This window comes from Myotis lucifugus, unplaced genomic scaffold, assembly GCF_000147115.1.
Source record: "Myotis lucifugus unplaced genomic scaffold, Myoluc2.0 scaffold_743, whole genome shotgun sequence".
NCBI lineage: Eukaryota > Metazoa > Chordata > Mammalia > Chiroptera > Vespertilionidae > Myotis > Myotis lucifugus.
The window spans coordinates 13,696-36,590 of NW_005871791.1; the positions used below are offsets into that span (position 1 = coordinate 13,696).

The 22,895-nt window shown below is 46.9% G+C and overlaps 1 protein-coding gene across 1 annotated transcript in view; it reads right to left on the reverse strand.

Moving 5' to 3' along the window:
- Window positions 1-6,832: 6,832 nt before the first annotated feature.
- Window positions 6,833-22,895, reverse strand: part of LOC102442843 (complement C3-like) — a 34,620-nt gene continuing 18,557 nt past the window's right edge. Inside the window, exons 22-41 of the mRNA XM_006105982.3 lie at window positions 21,758-21,824; window positions 21,576-21,662; window positions 20,692-20,895; window positions 20,166-20,241; window positions 19,697-19,856; window positions 18,632-18,730; window positions 16,217-16,373; window positions 14,563-14,726; window positions 12,873-13,031; window positions 12,669-12,728; window positions 12,459-12,546; window positions 12,295-12,346; window positions 9,848-9,935; window positions 9,650-9,742; window positions 8,692-8,797; window positions 8,391-8,480; window positions 8,094-8,177; window positions 7,288-7,371; window positions 7,062-7,197; window positions 6,833-6,974 (exon numbers count right to left, since the gene is read on the reverse strand). Coding sequence (XP_006106044.1) covers window positions 6,833-6,974; window positions 7,062-7,197; window positions 7,288-7,371; window positions 8,094-8,177; window positions 8,391-8,480; window positions 8,692-8,797; window positions 9,650-9,742; window positions 9,848-9,935; window positions 12,295-12,346; window positions 12,459-12,546; window positions 12,669-12,728; window positions 12,873-13,031; window positions 14,563-14,726; window positions 16,217-16,373; window positions 18,632-18,730; window positions 19,697-19,856; window positions 20,166-20,241; window positions 20,692-20,895; window positions 21,576-21,662; window positions 21,758-21,824 — 2,196 coding nt within the window. The remainder of the gene's footprint in view (window positions 6,975-7,061; window positions 7,198-7,287; window positions 7,372-8,093; window positions 8,178-8,390; window positions 8,481-8,691; window positions 8,798-9,649; window positions 9,743-9,847; window positions 9,936-12,294; window positions 12,347-12,458; window positions 12,547-12,668; window positions 12,729-12,872; window positions 13,032-14,562; window positions 14,727-16,216; window positions 16,374-18,631; window positions 18,731-19,696; window positions 19,857-20,165; window positions 20,242-20,691; window positions 20,896-21,575; window positions 21,663-21,757; window positions 21,825-22,895) is intronic.

Here is a 22,895-nt window from a genome sequence, read left to right on the forward strand (position 1 = left end):
AGATTATGTATGATCTTAAATAAGTGTGATATGTTTTCAAAAGAGATGTAACCGCCCAGGCCGGTGTGTTCCGTGGTTAGAGTGTTGTCCCTCAATCCAAAGGATCATGGGTTTGATTCCCAGTCAAGGGTACCTACCTGGATTGCAAGTTCGATCCCCAGCCCTGGTCGGGGCACATGCCAAGGCAACCAATCGATGTGTCTCTCTCATATCGATGTTTCTCTCTCTTTCTCTCCCCCCCTATATCCCTCCCTTCTACTCTCTCTAAAAATCAATGGTAAAAATATACTGGGGTGTGGATTAACAACAACAAAATATCTAATTAAAATCTCGCTTTGACAGTGTGCAGAGAACCGCCTGTAGGGGGTGAGAGTGGATACAGGAAGACCATTCCAGAGGCTTTGGAATTGAAAAAGACTGAATAGCGTGAGATTTTGATAGATTAAATTTATAAATTAAAGTATCTCTGGAAGTGTCCAAAAGGATAGGAATAAGGCAGGGTCATTTCCCTACTAAGAAGAAGAAGAGACTGGAATGAGGAAAAGGAATAATCCCAAAAATGGCAAGGAAGGAGGGAAAAGCAAGATGGAAAAGGAGAAATAATCAGAAAACACAAAATAAATCCATACATACCAATAATTGGAATTAACTCATCGTCTAAATCTACACTGTTCCATACAGTGGCCACGAGTGGTTCTGGAGTACCTGAAATGTGGATGATCCGGACTTTGAAGAGATAACATTTTTGATATGTTGTTAAATAAAATAAATATTTAAATTTAATTTCACCATTTTTCAAAACCTTGAGGCTTCTAGAAAATTCTAAATTGCAGAGGTGGCTCACATTACAATCCTATTGGATTGCATTGGTCTAAATACTGAAATTAAAAGACAAATATTGTCAGGCTGGATAAAAAAAATTAGAATCCAGTAACATGTTTACATTTAAATATAAACAGTGCAACCAGTTGCCAATTGAAGGGTGTAAATAGCCAGAAAGAACGTTGATTTAACCCTTTTATTATCAGACAACATAGACTTTAATGTAGAAAGCATTACTAGAAATAACTAAGTCTCTGTCATAAAAATATAACAATTCTAAATGTGTATGGGCTTAAAAACATAGTCTCACAATCAATGAAGGGGGAAAAAAGACAAAACTACTCCAACATGCGATGGTAAGAATTGAGATGTACTATTGGTGTAAAATGCTGTGCAGAATTTGAAGACCTGGAATGGGGGGAAATAAAAAGAATGTAAAATATTACCCTGGCCAGATGACTCAGTCATGCTATACACCAAAAGATTTCAGGTTTGATCCCCCCAATGCGGCACATTCAGGAGGCAACGGATGGATGTTTCTCTCACCTCTCCTAGTCAATTAAATAAAAACACATATCTCAAGGTGAGTTTTTTTTAAAAAGAATGTAAAGTACCTTACATTAGAAAATGACAACACAAAAGAGAGATATTTTTGAAGCATCCCTCTTGAGCTTGATAGCTTAAGGCAACAAAAAAGCAAAGACATTAATTTCAAAGGTGTATGAACAAGCTTGATCTCGTGGTCTCACATATGAAACATGCAGAGCCACTGCAAAATATGCAAGAAAGAAGGATTGAGGAGCTGTTAAGAATGTAAAATGGTGCAGCCACAATGAAACACAGCATGGTGATTCCTCAAAAAATACAAAATAGCATTATTATATGATCCAGAAATTCCACTTCTGGTTCTATATCCAGAGAATGAAAAGCAGGGACTCCAAGTGATACTTGCACGCCCATGTTCAGAGCAGGGTTATTCACAACAGCCAAATAGTGGAAATCTTTCCTTCAAGAAGACAAACACCGAGGTCTTGTCGCCTCCTTGATAGCACGACCACCTGAGCTAAGTGCTACAGACTGAATGTTTGTGTCCCTCAAAATTCATATGTGGAGCCCTAACCCCCCATGTGATGGTATCTGGGAGTGGAACTTGTGGGAGATTATTAGGTCATGAGGGTGAAGTCCTAGTGATGGGATTAGTGCCCTTAGAAGATGACAGGCGAGAGAGATTCTCGCTCCCATGTGAACACACAGTGAGCAGGTGGTCATCTGCAAGCCAGGAAGAGAGCTCTCTCCAGAACCCCACCAAGCTGGCACCCTCATCTTGGCTTCCAGCTCCCAGACTGTGCGAGATAAAGGTCTGTGGTTTAAACCACACAGTCTAGGGCAGTGGTCGGCAAATGCATTAGTCAACAGAGCCAAATATCAACAATACAATGACTGAAATTTCTTTCGAGAGCCAAATTTTTTAAACTTAAACTATATAGGTAGGTCCATTGTTATTAACTTAATTAGGGTACTCCTAAGCTGGCCTTTGCTAAAAATGTCCTCAATCTGAGGGGTCGACTTCAGCGAACATACATCCACTTCTTCTAACGCCACTTCTACAAAATAGACTCGCCCAGGCCAAAAACCGACTTCTGCGCATGGGTCTCGAAGTTTCAATTGCACTGTATGTGAGCGCCCACATGTGGTATTTTGTGGAAGAGCCACACTCAAGGGGCCAAAGAGCCACATGTGGCTCGCGAGCCGCGGTTTGCCAACCACTGGTCTAAGGCATGTTGTTCTAGTAGCCCGAATGGACTGACACATTAAGGCATCCATCATTTCTTGGGTGGATGGTTGCAGTGGCTTTCCAGCTGCATGTCCTGCTTTACCTCTTGTCACCTTACAATTCATTCTCTATCCTCTAGTTAGTGTGACCTTCCTTAGTTATTTATATTTTCTTTTATTGAGGTGAAGTTCATATATCCTAAAACTAACCATTTCAAAGCAAGTTGCTCAGTGGAATTTAATACATTGACAATGTTGTGCAACTGTATCTAGTTCCAAGACATTTTCAATGCCCCCAAAGGAAACCCCATAGCTATTAAGGAGTTACTTCCCATTTCCCAATCCTCCCAGCCCCAGTCAACCACTAGTTTTCATTCTTGCTCTATAAAATTACCTGTTCTGAATATTTCATAAATTGGAAATATGCAATGTGTGGTCTTTGTTCACTGAGTATAATGTTTTCAAGGCTCATCCACATCATAGTGAGTGTCAGTGCTTTGATCCTCTGTTATGGCTGAATAGTATTCCATTATGTGGAAGAACCACATTAGTGTATCCTTTCATCTGTTGATGTGCATTAAGTTGCTTCCAACTCTTGGCTACTGTGCATCATGCTGCTGTGAGCCTGCATGCATGTATATTTGTCACAGTACCAGGGTTAAATTCTTTGGGGTACATAACTAGAATTGAAATGGCCTGCATTAGATTTTTTAACATTTAAGGTAGCTCTCTTCTCCCCTCTGTTTAAATCTTCCAGTGGCCCTTCCGGCATGGTTCAGTGGCTGAGTGTCGACCTATGAACCAGGTCATGGTTTGATTCTTGGTCAAGGTCACATGCCCGGTTGCAGGCTTGATCCCCAGTGGGGGCGTGCTGGTGGCAGCCAGTCAATGATTCTCTCTCATCATTGATAAATCTATCTCTCTGTCAGCCTCTCTGAAATCAATAAAAATACATTTACAAAGTTAAAAAATATATAAAATCTTTCAATGGCCTCCTATGTAGCTTATTAGCAAAATTAAGCAGGTCAAATCCAGTGGACCTCCTGCTTCTGTACAGCTACAGGAGCAGTTCTCAGGAATGGGACTTCAGTGAGCTGTAGAGACACAGCTGGGGGTTCTCCTCTGCCCCTAAACCCCACTCTGCCTCCTTGACCAGCAGCCCAAACCTGACCACAGCCCACGCTCTGTGATGGGCACACTGACCACCCCAACATGGAATGTCCTCTGTTGGTGACTGGAAGGTGGATGAATCTCATTCTGCTGGGGGTGGGTCACTCAACATGTCGCCGTGCCTCTGGCCAGCTATCCAGATGAGAGAGCTGGGCCTGGAAGGGACAGGCTGGCTGAGAACTGGAGCAGAGACAGAAACTGGCCTTGGGGATCACCCCCACAACTGCCCCTGCTTAGATTGCCAAGCCTCAGATTGATCACTCTTCATCCAGAGAATGTCTCCAGCAGTGGGCCGCAAGTCACGCCCATCACTCCAGTGGCCCATCCTAAGCAAATGGCGTGGCAGGGTGGAAGTGCCTTAATAATAGCTTCCATTTTATCTCTCACCCCTCAAACCCCGATATAATTACTATCTCGCCCTTTAGAGAAAAAGCTTGCCATCCCCTGAGCTTAGACACTAAGTGGGTGTCACTATCTTGAAGCCCTTGTACCCTCGCTCACCCTGCAACAGGTATCTCAGGGCCTTTGCATGTACTGTTCCCTCTGCCTGAAACAGTCTTTTCCACGTCCTCCTTGTCATCTATGCCTTGACTCAAGAACCGCCCCTTCACAGGAGACATCCATGACCATCTGCAATAGGCATGGGTTTCTGTATCTAATTTATATCTATATTTAATTTGTATCATCTGTCTATTTGTATATGGGAAGACAGAGAAACAGAGGTTTATTTTAAGGAGTTGGCTCATGCAATTGTGTGGCTCAGCAAGTTTGAAATCTCCAGTGGGCTAGAGATTCAGTTGAGTTGATGCAGCTTTTAGTCTGAAGGCTAGAATTTCTACACTGCTGTCTTGAATCACTTTTTCTTCAGGAAACCCAATTTATTTGTTTCCTCTTCATCCCTTCAGTAAATTGGATGAGACCCGCCCACATTATCAAACATAAACTGCTTTTTCAACTATATATATATTAGGAGACCAGAGCACGATTTGAAATCACGAGGCTCCACCCACCCTCATGGAGGCCCCTGTCACCCCTCCCCCAATGCTGCATGTGCAATATCCTGTCCAGTCGATCTGTTACAGCATCCCGGTTCATTAGTATATTTACCTATTATATATATATACTAGAAGCCCATTGCAGGATTCCTGTCAGAATAGGCTTCCTCAGGTTGATCGCACCGCCAAGCCCCGCTGCCCAGGACTGCAGACAGGGGTACCCGCTGGGGGCGGGGCTTAGGCAGCACATGGGGGCTGAATGGCAGCTCTCACTGGCCCATCCTGCCTGCAGTATGCAAATTAGCCGGCAGTTAATTTGCATATCATGCTGATTAGCCGATGGGAGGCATAGCAAAGGTACGGTCAATTACCATGTTTGTCTATTATTAGATAGGATATATATTGCAGAGAGGAAGGAAGAGGGAAAAATCTAAACTTCAGTGATGAGAGAGAATCATTGATCAGCTGCCTCCCGCATGCCCCCTACTGGGAATTGAGCTGCATGTGCCCTGACTAGAATCAAGCTGTGACTTCCTGGTTTGAAGGTCAATGCCCAAGCACTGAGCCACACTGGCTGGGCTAAGGTAAACTGCTTTTAAAGTCAACTGACAAGAGATGTGAATCCCGTTTTTAAAATACCTTCCTACTTACATTTAGCTGGTGTTTCACCAAACGGCTGGTCTCCGTGGCCTGGCTAAGTTCACACAGGACATGAACCACCCTCATGTAAAGGACCTTTACTGGTGGCCCCATCACAGTCAGGCCTTCTCACGTTGCCCTGCTCTCCTTTCCTCGCCGTCTGAAATCAACTCTCTGCTGTCTTCAGAATGTTCACAGCCTAGAACCGTAGGTGCTCAAGCAACACCAAACCCCAGGTGTTAAAGAAATGAGGACAATGGACCCAGGGCAGGAGAAAGGGGAAACAGGCAAGAAAAGAAATGAGAAGATGCACATCGGGGGCGGGAGCAGCAGGCAGATGTCAGCTGGGACACCTAGTGAGTGATGAGGGTCCTTGAATCTCCCCTCGATGGAAATCTCTGGCAAGTGGGGGCTGGAGGAAGCAGGGGCTGGCTGTGAATGTGTTCCCCCACCATCCTGGAAGTGGGAGGTGGGGGTTTCTAGGACCAGGGGCTCTAGGGCCAAGTGGCTGTGCTGGGGTGACTTCCAGGCCGTAGGGGTTTTTTCCATGACGACCGGATCCAGAACCCTGTGCTTGGGTTCCACCCTCAATGGTCTTTAAGGATCTAGATACTATATGAGGCCTTTGGAGTCCCAGTTTCACTTTGCAACCAGTAGTTCCACTCAACCCGGTGGCTGTCATCCCCACCCCACCACCCCACCACCCCACTCAGTTCTGGTGATGCTGTGACCACAACAGCCCCAGCACTGTCTCCTCAACTGCTGACTCATGCATTCCCCTCACTCACTCAGGTTCCCCCACCGGAAATATCATGCTGCCTGCTCCTTACCACCCCCTCCTGGGCACAGCCTCCCCACTGGGTCCTTCAGAAGCATGGAGGAGCCTGCTCAGGCCCATCTAGAAAGAGGTAACTGGGAGGTGAGCCTAGAGGACAAAAGGGAATGCAGGTGAGAATGCCATTGGAGATAGTGAGCTGTGAATGAGGAGTATGAGAACAGGTGCGGATGCAGGTGAAAATATAAGTAAAGATACGGGTATGTTTACGGACACACATGTAGGTGGGGGGCCAGGTGAGGATGCAAGAAAATGCAGGTGGATGTAGTTGAGGATGCATGTAAGAGAGGAGGTAAAGATTTACATGAGAATGCGGGAGAAATTCAGGTGAGGATGCAGTAAGAAGCAAGTAAGCAGGTAGGTGAGAACTCAGGTGAGTGGGCGGTGAGCTGCAGGTGAGAATGGTGAGGGCATAAGTGCACAGGCGAGAATGCAAATGAGATTCTTGGGGATTTCAAGTACGGACTGAGCTGAGATGCAGGTGAGGCAGCTCGGGAACAGAGCTGTTGCTTTCCATCTCACAAAGACGTCCAGACTTTGGGAGATCACATGGAATACAACTGAAGCTTTATTGGGGGGGGGCGCCCCGGCGGGGGGCTCAGTTGGGACAGCCAAAGACGACCATCCTCTCACTGAAGCTGGTCAAGTCCCTGCACAGGTTCTTGTTCTCATCGTCTTGGCATTCGTCTGCTTCAGACCACAGCTCTACCCAGGTGTCCTTCCCGATGATGTACTTGATGCTGGGGAGGAGGGACACACGGCAGGTCAGGAGGGGCCCTGGAAGGGTGGGTGGGAAAAGCACACACATGTGCAGGCTGGGCACTCACTTGGATTTCTCTCCCCACAGGTCTGAGGAGAGGCCCCATATGAGGTAGTGTTTCCCCTCCTGCAACTTCAGGGCTGCTCTGCACTTGATGTGGCTGATGAACCTGCGCTCCTGTTCAGGCTGCACCTCATCGGTGCCTGGAGGGGAGAGAACGACCCTGAGCTGGGATGGAGGAGGCAGGAGGAGGGAGGGGAAGGCGGAAAGACAGAAGGCATACCAGGGCTGACCTGATTTGATGATCTGCTTGATGACCATTATGTACTCGTCAAAATCTTCCGATAGCTCCTTCCTGAGGAGATGGGTCTTGTACACTGCAGGGGGTAGAGGGGGGCAAAAGGAGGGACAACGAGGGGCCAGCATGGGTCATGGGAAGGCTGGACAGCAAGGCAGCCTACCTGTAAGGGCACTTGGTCACATCACTTCCCAAGTAGCCACATGGAGCCACACAGGGTCATACAACCAACATCTCACATAGTCACCCACAGCCATGTGCACAGTTACAGCCGCCCACAACTCATCCCATACACAAGGAAAGTTACTCCTGTACACTGTCACCTGCAACCACCATCTCTTACACACAGCCACATATGGTCACAGTCACTCACAACACCATCTCACACATAGTCACCTACAGTCTTGCACACAATTATAGCCACTCACAACTCATGGTATATACAGGGACAGCTACGCCTATCCACTGTCACCATCTCACACAGTCATGGCTATTTACAACCACACTCTCACAGACACACACAACCACATCTACTCACAAACACCTTTGTTCACACTCTTGCACATACCCAGCCCAGTCATAACCATGGTACCCCAGCAATCATGACCTCTAATAACACACACACCAGTAACCCACAACCATAGTCTGAAACACATGAACATGTGGCCACTCACAGCCAGTCACACACACAACCAAGACCACACCTGCCATCACATAGTCTCACCCACACAACCACAGCCATACACACCATCACTCACACACAATCACACTTGCACGTGTGTCTCCCCACCTGCTCCTCACCATAGTCCACTCCTGGCTCACAGGCCTTGTCCAGCCGGTCATCTGGGGTGACCTGGTCATCTGAGTGGTGCATGAAGCAGCTCTCTGCGGGGTGGGTGGCAGGGACATGACCTAAGCTCCACTTCTCATCCAGGGCCTGCCACCCATGGGTGTGGTCAGCCCTAGACCCATCCCTCTTGGTGTCCCCTGGGTGTGGGCTTTTGGGGCCCCTTGCAGCACCACCAAGGAAGGTAGGACTGGTGGGAGCAGGGTATCAAGTGGGCGTGGCCTGCCACTTCCTGGGTCCTGTGCACCCACCCTCAGCACAGCGGCATATTTCATTGTGGCAGAGTTTGCTCAGCATTCCATCTTCCTTCTCCGGGTGGTAGAACCGGGTACAAGACTCATCTGTGGGCAGAGGGAGTAGGAGGCATCAGAGAACTAGAGCCTCCACCCATGACCATGCCTTTGGGCTCAATTCCCAACTCCAGTCCCTCAGACCTGGGGTTGCTAGGTCCTGAACACTGGGACTCCCAGGTCCCCAATCACCAAGCCCTGGGACCCCCATCTTATAGAACCTTGGGACCCTCAGACCCCAGGCCCGAGGTTGGCTGCTCACCCAGGTTGTAATAAGAGTACACCTTGACTGCCCCCGGCTGGATGAGCCCCACATTAAAGTACTGGTGAACTTTGAAGGCTATACAGTCCTCTTGATCGTGTGAGATCTGGGAAAAGGAAGAGGTGAGTCAGTGGGGTGCCATGGGAGGGAGTCCAGCATAAGGAGAAACGGGGGACCAAGGAGGAGTGATCTGTGTGGAGAGCATGGTGGTGGGGAGGGGAGGGGAGAAGTGGCAAAGATTAATGAGCAAGTCAACAAATCTATTTTCTTTTTCTCCAAGGCTCATGGCTAGATTACACTTCTCAGCCTCCCTTTCCGTTTGGTGTGACCATGAAATTGAATTCTGGCCAACGGATTGCTATCTGTGCCCCTAAAAACATCCTATGGTTATCAATACTGCACTGCATATTTGAAAGCTGGTAATATAGTAAATCTTAAAATTCTCACCACACACACACACACACACACACACACATACACACGTTAAAACTATGAGGTGGTACATGTGCTAACTAACCTTACTGTGGTCATCATTTTCCAATATACATATATCCAATCATTGCATTGTATACCTTAAATTTACACAGTGTAATATGCCAATTATATCTCAATAAATCTGGGAAAATAAATGAGAAAGAAAAAAAAGGAAGGAAGACAGACAGATATGTATGTATATGTGATAGACATATATATTTGGAGGAAATTGCTAACATTTAATGAATCTGGGTAAAGGGTATATAGAGCTTTTTATACTTCTCTACAATTGCTCTGTAGGGTTGGGATTCCAGAAAAAATTAAAAGTACAAAAATGAAAAAAAAATGAAAAACCCATCGCAGGCACTATCTCTCCTCTTTTTTTTCTAGAATGAATGGATCAAGCAGAGGACTCTAAGACAAAGACCAACAGAGAAGGAAAAGGCCAGCCACATATGTATCAAGGTCCCAAAGGAAGCCTCACCTTGTTCAGGTAGATGATGAGCGTATTCTTGTTGGAGAAGGCCTTGTTGTCCAACTCGAACTTTGAGATGTACCTGTCAGTGCCACTGGCCAGCTGGAGAAGGGACGAGCTTGTGAAAATCCCGTCCTTCCCTCAGCCTCTGCCAGGTCCCAGGCTCCTTCCCACCAATCCTAGCCCCTGACCCCAGGATTTTCACACCTGCTTGAGGTCAGCAGGGTCTGGAGCAAAGCCAGTCATCATGGATATATCCAGGATGGACATAGTGGCATCCTGGTCTCCCAGGTACCTGGATGGGACAGGGAGAGAGGGTTAGCCCTAGGGGTCAGTGCCTGGACAAGGGGGTCTGGTCAGTGAGTGAGGCTTCTGGTTCCCACACAGCAGCATAGAGGATGTCAGATCTTAGGAAACACTCCCCAAGGGGAATAAAGGAAAGGTGTGTAATGGTTAAGGCAACTAACTGCTCAGCCTCTGAAGCCCAACTACATGGGTTCACATCCCAGCTCGATGTGACATTGGATGAGTCACTTCACCTCTTTGAGCCTCAGTTCTTCTAGAAAATGAAGACAAGAGTACAGGCAGGTCTCACTTTGCATGATTCCATTATCACGGTCTAGTTCAATAACACCAGTCCCTCAGCAACACGGTCTAATTCCAGTACCACAATATATTAGTGAGCAAACGCCTAATGGACAAATCTAGCTGCCAGCTCTTCAGTCCACCCATCACTATGTAAACAAGTGAGCATTACAATCAATGACCAATCATGTCACTTATTTCAAAGTCTGTCAGTGTTGGGTCACCGAGCACCTATCATTCAAGCCACATGTGTGGTTGTGTTACTTCCTTCTCTCTCAGTAAAAAAATAACCATGTGAGATTTTACCAAAATGGATCATTGAAAGGGAATCGCCAGGAAAGAGGAAAACACAGCACAGAAATGAGAGTGGTAACACTGGGAGTGAAATTTCAGCAGCACCTAAATGGAGCCAGAGAAGAAACATCAGATGGTATGACTATGGACCTGCTGCCCTTGGAGAGACCATCATGGGGCCAGAGGCACTTGGTGAAGGCAAGGCCATTAACATAAATGACAAAAGCGGTTGTGGCCAAAAATGATGTCCCAGAGGAGGTGACACTGGCAAAACAATTCATGGTGAAGGAACTCTTTTTTTTTAAAAATATATTTTATTGATTTTTTTACAGAGAGGAAGAGAGAGGGACAGAGAGCTAGAAACATCGATGAGAGAGAAACATCGATCAGCTGCCTCCTGCACACCCCCTACTGGGGATGTGCCCGCAACCAAGGCATATGCCCTTGGCCGGAATCGAACCTGGGACCCTTCAGTCCGAAGGCCGACGCTCTATCCACTGAGCCAAACCGGTTAGGGCGAAGGAACTCTTAAATATCTCGTGACATCGAAAGCTCAGAGTATTACCTGTGGGAAGTTGACCTAAACTTAGAATGGAACATGACACTTCACAGCATCATAGAACAGATGCTGGCTCCATATCGCAAGTGCTACAGAGAAGATAGGAGGCACTGTTCAAACCACAAGGCTTTGGATAAGTGCTTTACAAAAAATCAAAACCAACTTCAATCTCAATGTTCTGATGTGTTACTTTTTAATTGATTTCAGAGAGGAAAGGAGAGATATAGAATGATAGAAATATCAATGATGAGAGAGAATAATTGATTGGTTGCCTCCTGCACACCCCCTACTGGGGGGATTCAGCCTGCAACCTGGGCATGTGCCCTTGGTCTGAATGGAAGTTGGGACCCTTTAGTCCTTAGGCCAGTGATGGCAAACCTGTGACACGCGTGTCAGAGGTGACACACAAACTCATTTTTTGTTGTTGATTTTTCTTTGTTAAATGCCATTTAAATATATAAAATAAATATCAAACATATAAATCTTTGTTTTACTATGGTTTCAAATATCAAAAAAAAATTCTATATGTAACACAGCCCCAGAGTTAAGTTAGGGTTTTTCAAAATGCTGACACGCTGAGCTCAAAAGGTTCACCATCACTGCCTTAGGCCAAAGCTCTATCCACTGCGCCAAACTGGCTAGGGCACAATATTCTGACATTTCAAATTACAATGCACTAAAAAAATACTCGTCTTAACTATAATTTTCATTACTCTACACTTTTATAACTGGAAATATGAGAGTTTTCAATGTTGTGATAAAAATAAATAATGTAAGCCCGGTCAGTGTGGCTCAACCAGGTCACAGTTTGATTCCTGGTCAGGGCACACACCCTGGTTGAGTGCTCCATCCCTAGTAGGGGGTGTACAGGAGGCAACCAATCAATGATTCTAATTATTGATGTTCCTATCTCTCTCCCCCTCCCCCTTCCTCTCTGAAATCAATAAAAATTTTAAAAATAAAATAATGGAAAAATCCTGTAACACTTGTAATCCTCTTTGTTGATTATCAACATCACTTTTCAGTCTCAGCTTATGCGGTCACGGCTAGTCTCACATCACCATGCAATGCTGTCTAACTTCTGTACGGTGCTCAGCACAGTACTAAGCACACAACACATTCCCAGAGAGTGGTAGGTACCTCAGATATTATTTACAGGAAGTATTGCTAGAGACAGCGGGATGAGCAAGATGAACCCCAGTGACCCATCTCTTACCTGGTACAGATGTTGAGTAACATGGTTCTATTGGCGTCCTGAGGCTTCTTCACTAGAAACATAGAAGACAGAAGGATGGAGGGCTGGGTCCTGAATCAGGAGCAGGGCAGACACTAGAGTGGCAGTGGGGGAAGGGAGACAGATAGGGTCTTTATTCCTTCTACCTTGAAGGGCTGGTTGTATGTTAACCCTGAGGCTGAACTTCTTGCAAGGGGCTCCACCTTTGATCTTGGCCTGGTACATTGTCACCACCTGAAGAGATGGGAGGGGAGACTAGGTGTCAGCAAACTTGACTTGGGAAGGAGATGGTCCCTCTGGGTCAGAGGGGCTGAGAGAAGGTGGTGAGCAAAGCAGGTGTGGGCTATGGTCCTTACCGACAAGGTGCCTTGTCCTTTCCCTTTAGCTGTTAATGTGAAGTCCTCATTTTCCTTGGTCTGCAGGGAGTGGGGAGAGAAGAGAAGCTGTTGGGAACCAAGCCTTCCCCTGGCTGCAATGGTCACCTGCCCTCCCTCCTGCCTCCTGCAGACTCTGACTGGCTGGAGGATGAGAGCGAGGAGGGTTTGGCCAAGCAGCTGTACCGTTTCTGATCGCAGGAGGCTAGCGGATTCCCAGAGGATGCGGTGCGTGACCGCAGAGCTGCGGCTGGGCAGGTCAATGGACACATCCAGATTCAGATCCTCATGGTCAGGGACATCCCTCTGGTATTGGGCCAAGGCTTGGAACACCATGAAAGTGGCCTAGAACCCATGAGAGAAGAAAAGGGTGATGTGAGAGACTGAGAAAGCGTCAGAACCTGCTGGGGGATGAAAAGTTTCAGCTTAGAGCTGGGCCACTGAGACTGTAGCCTAATATGCACCAGAGGGGGTGAGAATAAGAATGGGGGGTGTTATGTACTGAGGACATGTTCTAGAACTCTCTCAGTGAGAGGGGTCAGTCTAGTGCTTGGTGACACTAAGACTGTGACCTAGATGGGACCAGAGGGCACAAGGGTAAGACTGGGGGTCATTAGAAACTGAGGACATCTCCTAGAATTCTCCAAGGGACAGAGGCTTACACCAGAGTGTGGAGACACTGAGAATGTCTAGATACATGAGAAAGTGCAGGCATAAGACTGAAGGTCTAATATGCCGAGCCCATGGACACTGGCAATAAGGTAGTGAAGACTTGGGGGTAGGGGCTGGGAGGAGGAGGGAAACAGGGGGTGGGGAGAGATATGTGTAATACTATCAACAATAAAGAATATATTAAAAATAAATAAAAATATATACAATAAAACCATGCCAACAGCAGCTACCAAAAAAAAAAAAAGAGAGAAAAAAATGACTGAAGGTCTAGGAAAACTGAGAATGTGGTCTAGACCCATCCAGAGAAGAGAGTCTAACACAGGGATTTGGAGACACTGAGAATGTATCTAGAGCCCATTTGTGAGTAAATAATAAAGTTGGAGCTTGGGGCCACTGAGCATATAGTGTAGAATCCAAAAAGTGACACTGAGCCCTGGCCAGGTGTCCTAGTTGGTTGGATCATCGTCCCATGCACCAAAAGTTTGCAGGTTACATCCCTGGTCAAGGCACATATGGGAAGCAACACATGGATGTTTCTCTCTCACATCAACGTGTGTGTGTTTTCTTCTCCGTCTCTCCCTTCCTCTCTCTCTCTCAAATCAATAAACATATACTTGGATGAGGATTTATTAAATATCTGACAATACCACTGAAGCCTGAGCTTGCTAGACTTGAGGTTGCTGAAACCATGGTCTAGAACCCAGCTGGAAGAGAGCAGACTTTGATAAGACTCTAGAAAACTGAGAACATGGTCTAGAATCCACATTAAGACAACGTAACACTGGGAGCCTCGTGGAACTGAGTGCATGGTCTAGAACCCGCCAGAGGGAGAGATGAAGTTGATGATTCCTTGAAACAAGAATTGGTCTAGAACCCACCAGTGGAACAGGATAAGATGGAAGGCCTGGTGGAACTGGAAACATAGTCTAGAACCCATCAGAGAGAGGCTCACCACTGAACCTGGGTCTTAAGAATGTGATCTGAACACCAAGAGGGAAAGGAGGCTTAAAACACAGCTTAGGCATCCAGAATTTAGACCAGAATATATAAACAGATTTGCAACAAAAACAAAACACAACAAAAACCTGATTTCTCAACTTCATTTCAATCAACTGCTTCTCTTGGTCTCAGCATCTTTTCTGGGAAACCAGGCAGGCCAGAGGAAGTAAGGATGCATTTGCCTGGGGGATGTGGGACCACTTGCCTGGGTGGAGCCATAGCCACCTCCGTAGTATCTCTGCTCGTTGAGCCAGCGCACAACAGGAGGTACAGAGTCAAAGTCTTTGAGCAGCAGCAGAGCCAACAGGGCATAGGATGTGGCCTCCACATTGTAGAGCCTTTGGCCAGGCTCCTCCCAGCGGTTCTTATCTACAAGAGAGAACACCAGCCCCCATGCTCACTGCTCTGTCCAGCCTGGAGGTAGTTCAGAGAAAGCTCAGAAGAAAGACTTGTACTAGACCACGGTGTTCAGGTGTCCTGGCCCACATTTGTGGCTTTCAGTCTGCTGGTTCCTGCCTTACTCTCTTCCCTCATCAACCTTTACTCTTCCATTTAATTTCTGAACTGCAGCCCCTCTGATCTATGGGAGCAGATTCCCTAAGTTTGCCATGTTCATTCTCACCTCTGAGCCTTTGCGTATTCTGTTCTCCCATCTTGGAGCACCTTTTCTCCACCTACCCCTGGTTAATTCTTATCCACCCCGCACAATTCGGCTTCAGTGGCACCCAAGACAGAGTGAGACCCTTCCTTCTGTCGCTTAAAGCATCCTGTGCTTCTCCTGTCCCAGCACAATGATGCTCTACAGGAATCTATTAACTCTATTTCTTTCCTCAACTGGAACGGGAGGCCATGGTGGCAGTGGCTATGCCATATTCACTGTGATGTCCCAAGTGCCTAAGAAAGTACTCATGACAGAGACAGTCACCAAGAACCATTCCCTCCGCTTCCTGGCACAGAGCTGGACTACATCTCCCAGAGGTCTTTGCAGGTAGGTATGGCCACATAACTGAGCTCTGGCTAATGCAATGTGTTGGGCAATTAACAGGGCCCCTTGCATGGCTGGTCTACTTCCCTTGCACAGTCTTCCTGACTGTTTCCCCTTCTGCTTTAATAGAAGGGATTCTGAGGACCTGAGGTGGCATAGCCATGAAAAGATAGAGCCTGGATCCCTGCATCACTGTATAGAGGAGAGCTGTGCATCAACTTGGGACAGCCATACTGTGCTGTTTCTTACACAGCAAGAAACCAACTTCCCTGTGTTAAACTACCTCAGTATACATTCAGATATGTTACAGAGGTGAGCATAAACCGGATAAGTTGTCATCACTTGAACCAGTGATTAAGTGCTCCCGATGTGCTACTTATTGTGCTAAAATTCCGATGTCATTCTCTTATCTAATCCTAATAACCCTTGAAATAATGGTAATGTTATTAATAATACTAAAGGCAATAACATCAGTGATAGATCTCTTACTATGTGCTAGACCTTCTCCTACCCTCATCACTCATTTAATCTTCGCACCAATCTTGTGATGTTGGTATCGCTTTATACACAAGGTCCATAAAGGTTAAGTGGATTGTACAAGATCACACCGTGAGAATGTGCCAGAGGGTGATTTGATTTTGAACTTGAATCTGTCTGATGTCAGAGCTCATGTCCTTGCTCCTGTGTCATAGCAAGTACTCAACAAATATTTGTTGAATCATACAATGGACCTTTTGTATCACTAACAATGAGGACTTCTTACACCCAGACCCACTCATCCCATCTCAGCTTGGAGCCATGCAGCCCAGCCTAAGATGGCCACCCTCAACCCGCAGCCATGTATCTTTCCTTACCCCGCCAGGCTGCCTCTCACCTGTGGCTGCATTCAGAAATGTGTTGAGGAGAGGGCCCTCCAGCTTGCCCAACTGGGCCAGGGCATAGCCAGCAATGGCCACAGCATATGGTCTCTTCAAGTTCATGTAGTGTGCTTGAAGGAAGTGTCCGGCCTTATTGATGCTGCCCCCAAGGCTCTATGAGAAAAAGATTGGGTATTCTGGTCAGGTGGGCACTGCTGCCCCAGAGAGCTGACAAGGATCACATAATCACCACTTCCTGGGAATAAGGTTTCTAGCCTCGGTACATATTTGTCTTGGATGTGTCTATTTTTAAGGGTTCCCCAGACAGTTTAGCCACTGTGCACTGCTCTGTTACTGAGTATCTATCATGTTCCTGGTGCAGTCTGTATACTAGTGGTGTGCTAGTAAATACTTAATAACCAGTTGTCTAGTGAGTGCAGGAGTTGGGGGTTAGGAGAGCTGGTTTATTGATTGCCAATGACTGTGGTGTAAATACTTCCACCATGGCCAATTTCAAGCTACAGTGTGACATACCTTAACATAGAATGGGAAAGAGATGCCCCAAATAGGGTTAGCACAACACTGGGTCCACCCATTATCTAATCATCATCATTATTGTAGCTAACACTTAGTATGTGCTAGTCACATATCCACTCATTTAATCTCAAAATCATATGAGGTAGGTTTTATGTTCATCACCATCCCTACTGCACAGAGGAGAATACTGAGTCCCATGAGATGAGGTGCAGAAACAGATATGCTTTGTAGTGTTTGCTGATTTTTATAGTGTAAATACAATCATGGCTGATTTCAACCTACCAGCATGGAGTCACTGACTGTAGAATTCAGAAGAGATTATTTAGTTTGTCCATCGTATATGTACAACAGACATAAATAATCTCAAGATCATGGATAATGATAAAAGGTAGTGAAATAATTAAGAAGTGATGAGTTTTGAGGGTTTACTACCTTTGTTGTTGTTTTCTTGTTTTTTCTTAATTGATTTTTTTTTTGGGGGGGGGTGAGAGAAAGAGGGATTAGTTTGTTGTTCCACCTATCTATACATTTATTGGTTGTTTCCCGGTATGTGCCCCAACTGGAGATAGAACTGCACCTTGGCATGAGGAGATGATGCTCCAACCAACTGAGCTACCTGGCCAAGGCTACTACCTTTTATTTAATGTGTAGTGCTTAGTCTAATTTATTTAAGTGTAAGTTTATATACTTTAATATTTAATAGTGATTGCATTCAACAATCAACTTGCAATATTCCTGGAATACTAACCATTGGTTTTATGAAGGTAATTCCATCAAGCTCTTTATTTGAACCCCAGCAGTCTAGTTCCACAGCCTATGCCATACTCTGTTATAAGGGTGCTGTGTTGTAGTACAAAATGTCACTATGTTGTAGTAGAAATTAATTCTTTTGCCTGCCCTCTGTCTCTCCTATATCCACCCTTGACTTTTGTAGGACCTTCTCCTTTCTGTCATTTACATGGCCAAAGTGGAACAGTCATATTTGCCCAGGAAGACCTACTTCCTGGTCTCAGCTCATTGATCCAGAAGTGATCACCTGACCCAGGCTGAGCCAATCAGAATCCCTTTCTAAGAATCTGGAAGATCTAGCCTTGGGCTAGGAATTTCCCCCAGGAAGGCAATTCTGTTTTGCCAGGTGGGCTGGGTGGCAGGAAAGCTGAATTATTGGGCAAAAAGGGCATGAAGGACACAGGAAAGAGGAACAAAGCATCCTGGTCGAGTCCCTAAGATTCCTTTCACTTGATAAATTCTTAGATTCTTAAAATAATTCCTCCATCTACAGGATAGGGCAAAAGTATGTTTATAGTTGTTTGTACATAAAATAATACAATAATTAATAAATAATAAGACAACAATAAACTCTGTGTTACCCATACTCAACTGTAAACCTATTTTGCCCCACACTGTGTTTTTGCATAATGTAGCTCATATGTGTGTTACATCTAGAACAACATAGAGAATCCTAGAAAATACAAAAATTATTATACTTATTTTACATTTATTACAGATGTACACACTGAGGTCCAGGAAGGGCAAGTGCCTGAGGATTATGATCTAAATTTAGGTCTGTCTGACCCCACTGCACTAGAGCCATCTCTTTTGTACCATAATTTCTTTCAAATCTGCAAATTTGAACCAGAAAGACCTGGGTTCCCCTTGGCCTTAAAAATAACACTTCCTCTCCTCCTTCTCTTTTCTGGGGTCCTGAGGAGGAGAAGCAGCTGGTGAAGTTGGGATCCTGGAGTTCCCCACTTGGAAAGCTAAAGATCAAACAACCCACTCTCAAAACCCCAGGACAAAGCAGATGTCGCAATTACAGAACCTCCACGATGGCTGTGCCTGGGTGTCTGTGAGGGGGAGGGGGTGCGGAAGAGAGCAGGGCAGGGCACACTTACGTTGACCTGTCCCTCGCAAATATCTTTAGCCTCCTGCAGCGCGATGAGAACGAAGGCTGTGAGGGACACATCTTTCTCCTCAGCATGCCTGTAGCCACCCTAGGGTGTGGAGGAAGAAATAAGGATGGGTCACCCATGTGCCCCTCATGCCAACCACCCCCCTGTAGGATCAGTGGGGCAGGGGTGGGTCTGTCCCCAGTGTCTCACAGGAGGGCCATACTCTAGTATCCATTCATTCACTCACTCATTCTGTAAATGTTGCTGGTGTTGTGGGTAAGATGGTTCCAGCCCTCATGGAGCTCCCCATCTCATAGGGGGGACAGGCATGAACCAACCAGCTCGTCAACAGATGTATCATTACAAACTGACAAGTGCTACACAGTAAGAATGAATAGAGAGGGTGTGTCTTGGTCAGGGCATTTGGAAAGGTGTCCCCAAGGAATGACAGGTGGAGCCACAATCTGAGGAGTGAGTAGGACTCAACTGTCAAAAAGGGCAGTCGTAACATGCCAGGCTTTGGAAACAGCATGTACAAAGGCTCTGTGCCTGGGAGCAAGGCTCCAGGCAGTTCAGATGGAATATGGAGAGGGAAGGCCTGGAGGCTGGAAGCCCGAAGGTCAGGCTGATGCGGTGGTGCACTCACTTGAGCACATGTCAGCATTACCTGAAGTCAGGGGTTTATTAAAACCCCAATTCCTGGGCCCCATCCCTAAAGTTTCTGATTAGGGCATGTGGGATCCAGCTCAGGAATGTCCATTTCTAACAAACTTGCAGCTGATGCTGGTGCTTTTGGCTTGTAGACTAGAGTTTGAGAACACCAATTCTAAGGAGTTCTAAGGTGTTTGTTTTTTTTTTCAAAGCAATGAAGGGCTAGGGAACTTTCATTTTGCACTGGACCCTGAGGTCTCTGGTTTTTGCAAAGGAGAGTGACATTTGTTGCTCCTTTATTTCTCTGTCCATCCCACGCTGGGAATTAGGCAAATGGCAGACGGAGCCTGTCTCCTGTCCATGCGGGGGCACTCAGGCACTCCTCTCCCCCAGGCTGCCCTGAATCCTGCCTCTTACAATCATTTCTTGGTGTATCACAGGCCCATCCTCCTGGAAGACTCCATCAGGCCTCTGCTTCTCCAGGATCAGCCACTTGACAGCCCCACAGATGACTTCGGAGTCGATGGCGATGAGGTTGGCGGCCAGAGAGAAGACCTTGACCACGTAGGCTGTCAGCCTGGGGGTGGGCACAGAGCATGAGCCAATTGGCTCTGGGATCCAGAGACTGCCATCCCAGCCAAGCAAGGAGCAGAGAGGGGCAGGGCCTGCTCAGGTGAGCCCAGTTTTCCAGGCCAGGTCTCAGGACCCAATGTTGCTTGTAGGCAGTGCTTAGTGACGGTAGGTCACTCGACTAGTGGGCACCTTGACTCTGAAGGTGGAGGGGTCCAGAGGCACAGGGCTGTGTGGGGGAGGCCAGCCTAGAGTACCCAAGGCCAGGGCCCAGGTCCTGCTCACGGGGTGCAGGGCCAAGGATGGGCAGGCTCACCAGGTGCTGGACTTCATATTCAGGAAGGCCGCAAAGGCCTTGTTGGGTTGCCTGAAGGCCAGTTGCTGCGTGTACCCTGCAAGGAAGAGAGACGTGTCACTGGGGGAGCGAGGGCTGAGTGGAGGCAGTGGCTGGTGTGGGTATGCCAGGAAGGAGAGAGACTTAGAGAGAAACAAAGATTCTGTGAAGTGGGGGAAGGAGAGGTTCAGAGAGGATAGAGGGTGCTCAGGACCAGGAGGAATGTCTAGAGGGGAGGGGAGCTTATAGGTTGGAGGGACTCTGAAAAGGTGCAGGAAAGAGTGAGGAGGGGTAAGGGCTTCTCAGAGGAGAGGGGTTCAGAGAGAGAAGGGCTCTCAGGGGGGGTTCATTGGGAGACGGAACTCAGAGGGACTAGGGTCTCAAAGAGGGAAGAGCAGGAGGTTTCAGAGAAGGGGCAGGGCCTCAAGAGGGAGTGGGGTCTCAGAGGAGGAATGAGCTCAGAGAGGGGCCTCAGAAGGGGCGCCTCCAAGAGGGGAAGGGGACATACCCTTCTTGATGAGTTCCAGGGCCTCCTGTCGCTTGTCAATGCCAAACTTGTCCCACTGCTCAGTGTGGTCCAGGTAGTGCACCGCAATGACCGTGGGCGTCACACCAATCATGTTCTGCTCTCCACAGCCCGAAGGGGTCACAATGAGGTGCTTTAGCCGCTCCCCATCAATGGCCTCCTCTGCCATCTGGGCCACTGGGGTCCCTGCAGCCAGGAGGAAGGATGATGTTCAAGCAACAAGACCCTCTGTGGGGTGATGAGGGTGGGGGCTGCCCCCAGCCTTCCCAGGCTCCAACCAGACAGGGCCAAAGAGTTAGGGACAGATGTAGGCATGTGGCTGAAGGGGGCCAGGAGGGTTGTCCCTGGGTCCTCATGTGCCACCAGTGGTAAATAATTCCAGGAACAATGGTCATGAATACGTCTATCATGCTTAATGCCGTTTGCCAAGCTTCCTTCTAAGAGAACACTATATAACATCTCAATTTATTTTCCCAACAGCCCTTCAAGACTGGTACCGCTATTTGCCTTCATCAGAGATCAGGAAACCAAGAGTCTATCTCAAACCTAAGAGCTCAGAGGTTGCAAGGGGCTTTGCTATCTCCTTCCTGTGCCTTCTCCCCCCAGTCCTCCATTCTGGGCAATTCGTTCCAGAATTTCTGTTCTTGAACTCTATCACTTCTCATTGAAGCATCGTTAGCAGCAGAAGCTAAGTACTGCCTGGAGCCTTCTGTGAACACACCAAGCAGAGGCTGTTCTAGCACATGAGAAGGAGGGAGACATCATGGTTCAATATTCCCGGAAGTGATGGAACTGGGTGCCCTCTTCAGGGGTCATGGCTCCCACACCTTCCTGGGCCCCATGGGGTTGGACCAAGGCCATCTCACCCTGCAGGAGGATCCTGGTTTCCGACTCTGTGTCAGGGACTTGGTCACTGAGGTCTGCAGCCTCGACCTCCACTCGCTGCACACCATCTGTTGGTGGAATGGGAGACACCCGTGGCACCAGCCTCCTTTCACCAGGCCCTGCACACCACCCAGGCCTCACCCCCACTCCTGCCCTGACTCACTCTGGCCCAGGTGTTGTGGATCCAGTGTCTTAACGGCCACAGTCTTGTTCATTCTGATTCCTTCAGGCTGGACAGTGTTGAGGGAAGGGGGAGTTGGGTGAATAAAAGGACAGACAGAGCCGCAGCTGGTCAGCAGGGCACTGTTCTGGGGATTACCATAGCCTAGATGGCATCTGCCAGTCTTAGCTGTGTGACTGGGAGCCAGTTACTTAACCTCTCTGTGTCTCAGCTTCCTTCCTTATAGGGAGAAGGCAATACAAACATCTACCTCATACTGTGGTATGATTTAATAACAACATCAACTAATATAATAATACAAAAAAGCCTTTAGAAATCTTCCTATGTGCCTAGAAGTTTTCTTTTTTTAAATATATTTTATTGACTTTTTACAGAGAGGAAGGGAGAGGGATAGAGATTTAGAAACATCGATGAGAGAGAAACATCGATGAGAGAGAAACATCGATGAGAGAGAAACATCGACCAGCTGCCTCCTGCACACCTCCCACTGGGGATGTGCCCACAACCAAGGCACATGCCCTAAACCGGAATCGAACCTGGGACCCTTCAGTCTGCAGGTCGACGCTCTATCTACTGAGCCAAACCGGATTTGGCCTAGAAGCTTTCTTTATTCAGGTCAACTCATTTAGGGTACCGCTATTATCATTCCCATTTTAAAGATGGGGAAATGGGTCTGGCCAGTGTGGCTCAGTTGGTTGGGCTTGTCCCGTACACAGAAAGGTTTCCGGTTTGATTCCAGGTCAGGGCACATACCCAGGTTCCAGGCTTGATCTCTGGTAGAGGGCATATAGGAAGCAGCCGATGTATATATCACTCTCACATTGATGTTTCTCTCTCTTTCCCTCTCCTTTGCTCTCTCTCTCAAAATCAAAAAATAAAAAATCTTAAAACAAAACACAAACTTATAAAGATGGAGAAATTGGAGAATAGAGAGATGAAGTAACTTGCCCAGAGTCACACAGCTTGTAGGACAGAACTGGAGTATGAGCCTCATAAATGCTATCAGTGTATTTTATTTTAAAATTAGATAAATAAATAAATAAAATACTAGTGATCTTGCTTATGAACTTGTTTTGCTTTAAAATATTAAAAAAATGACAACAGGAGATTCCTCAAAAAA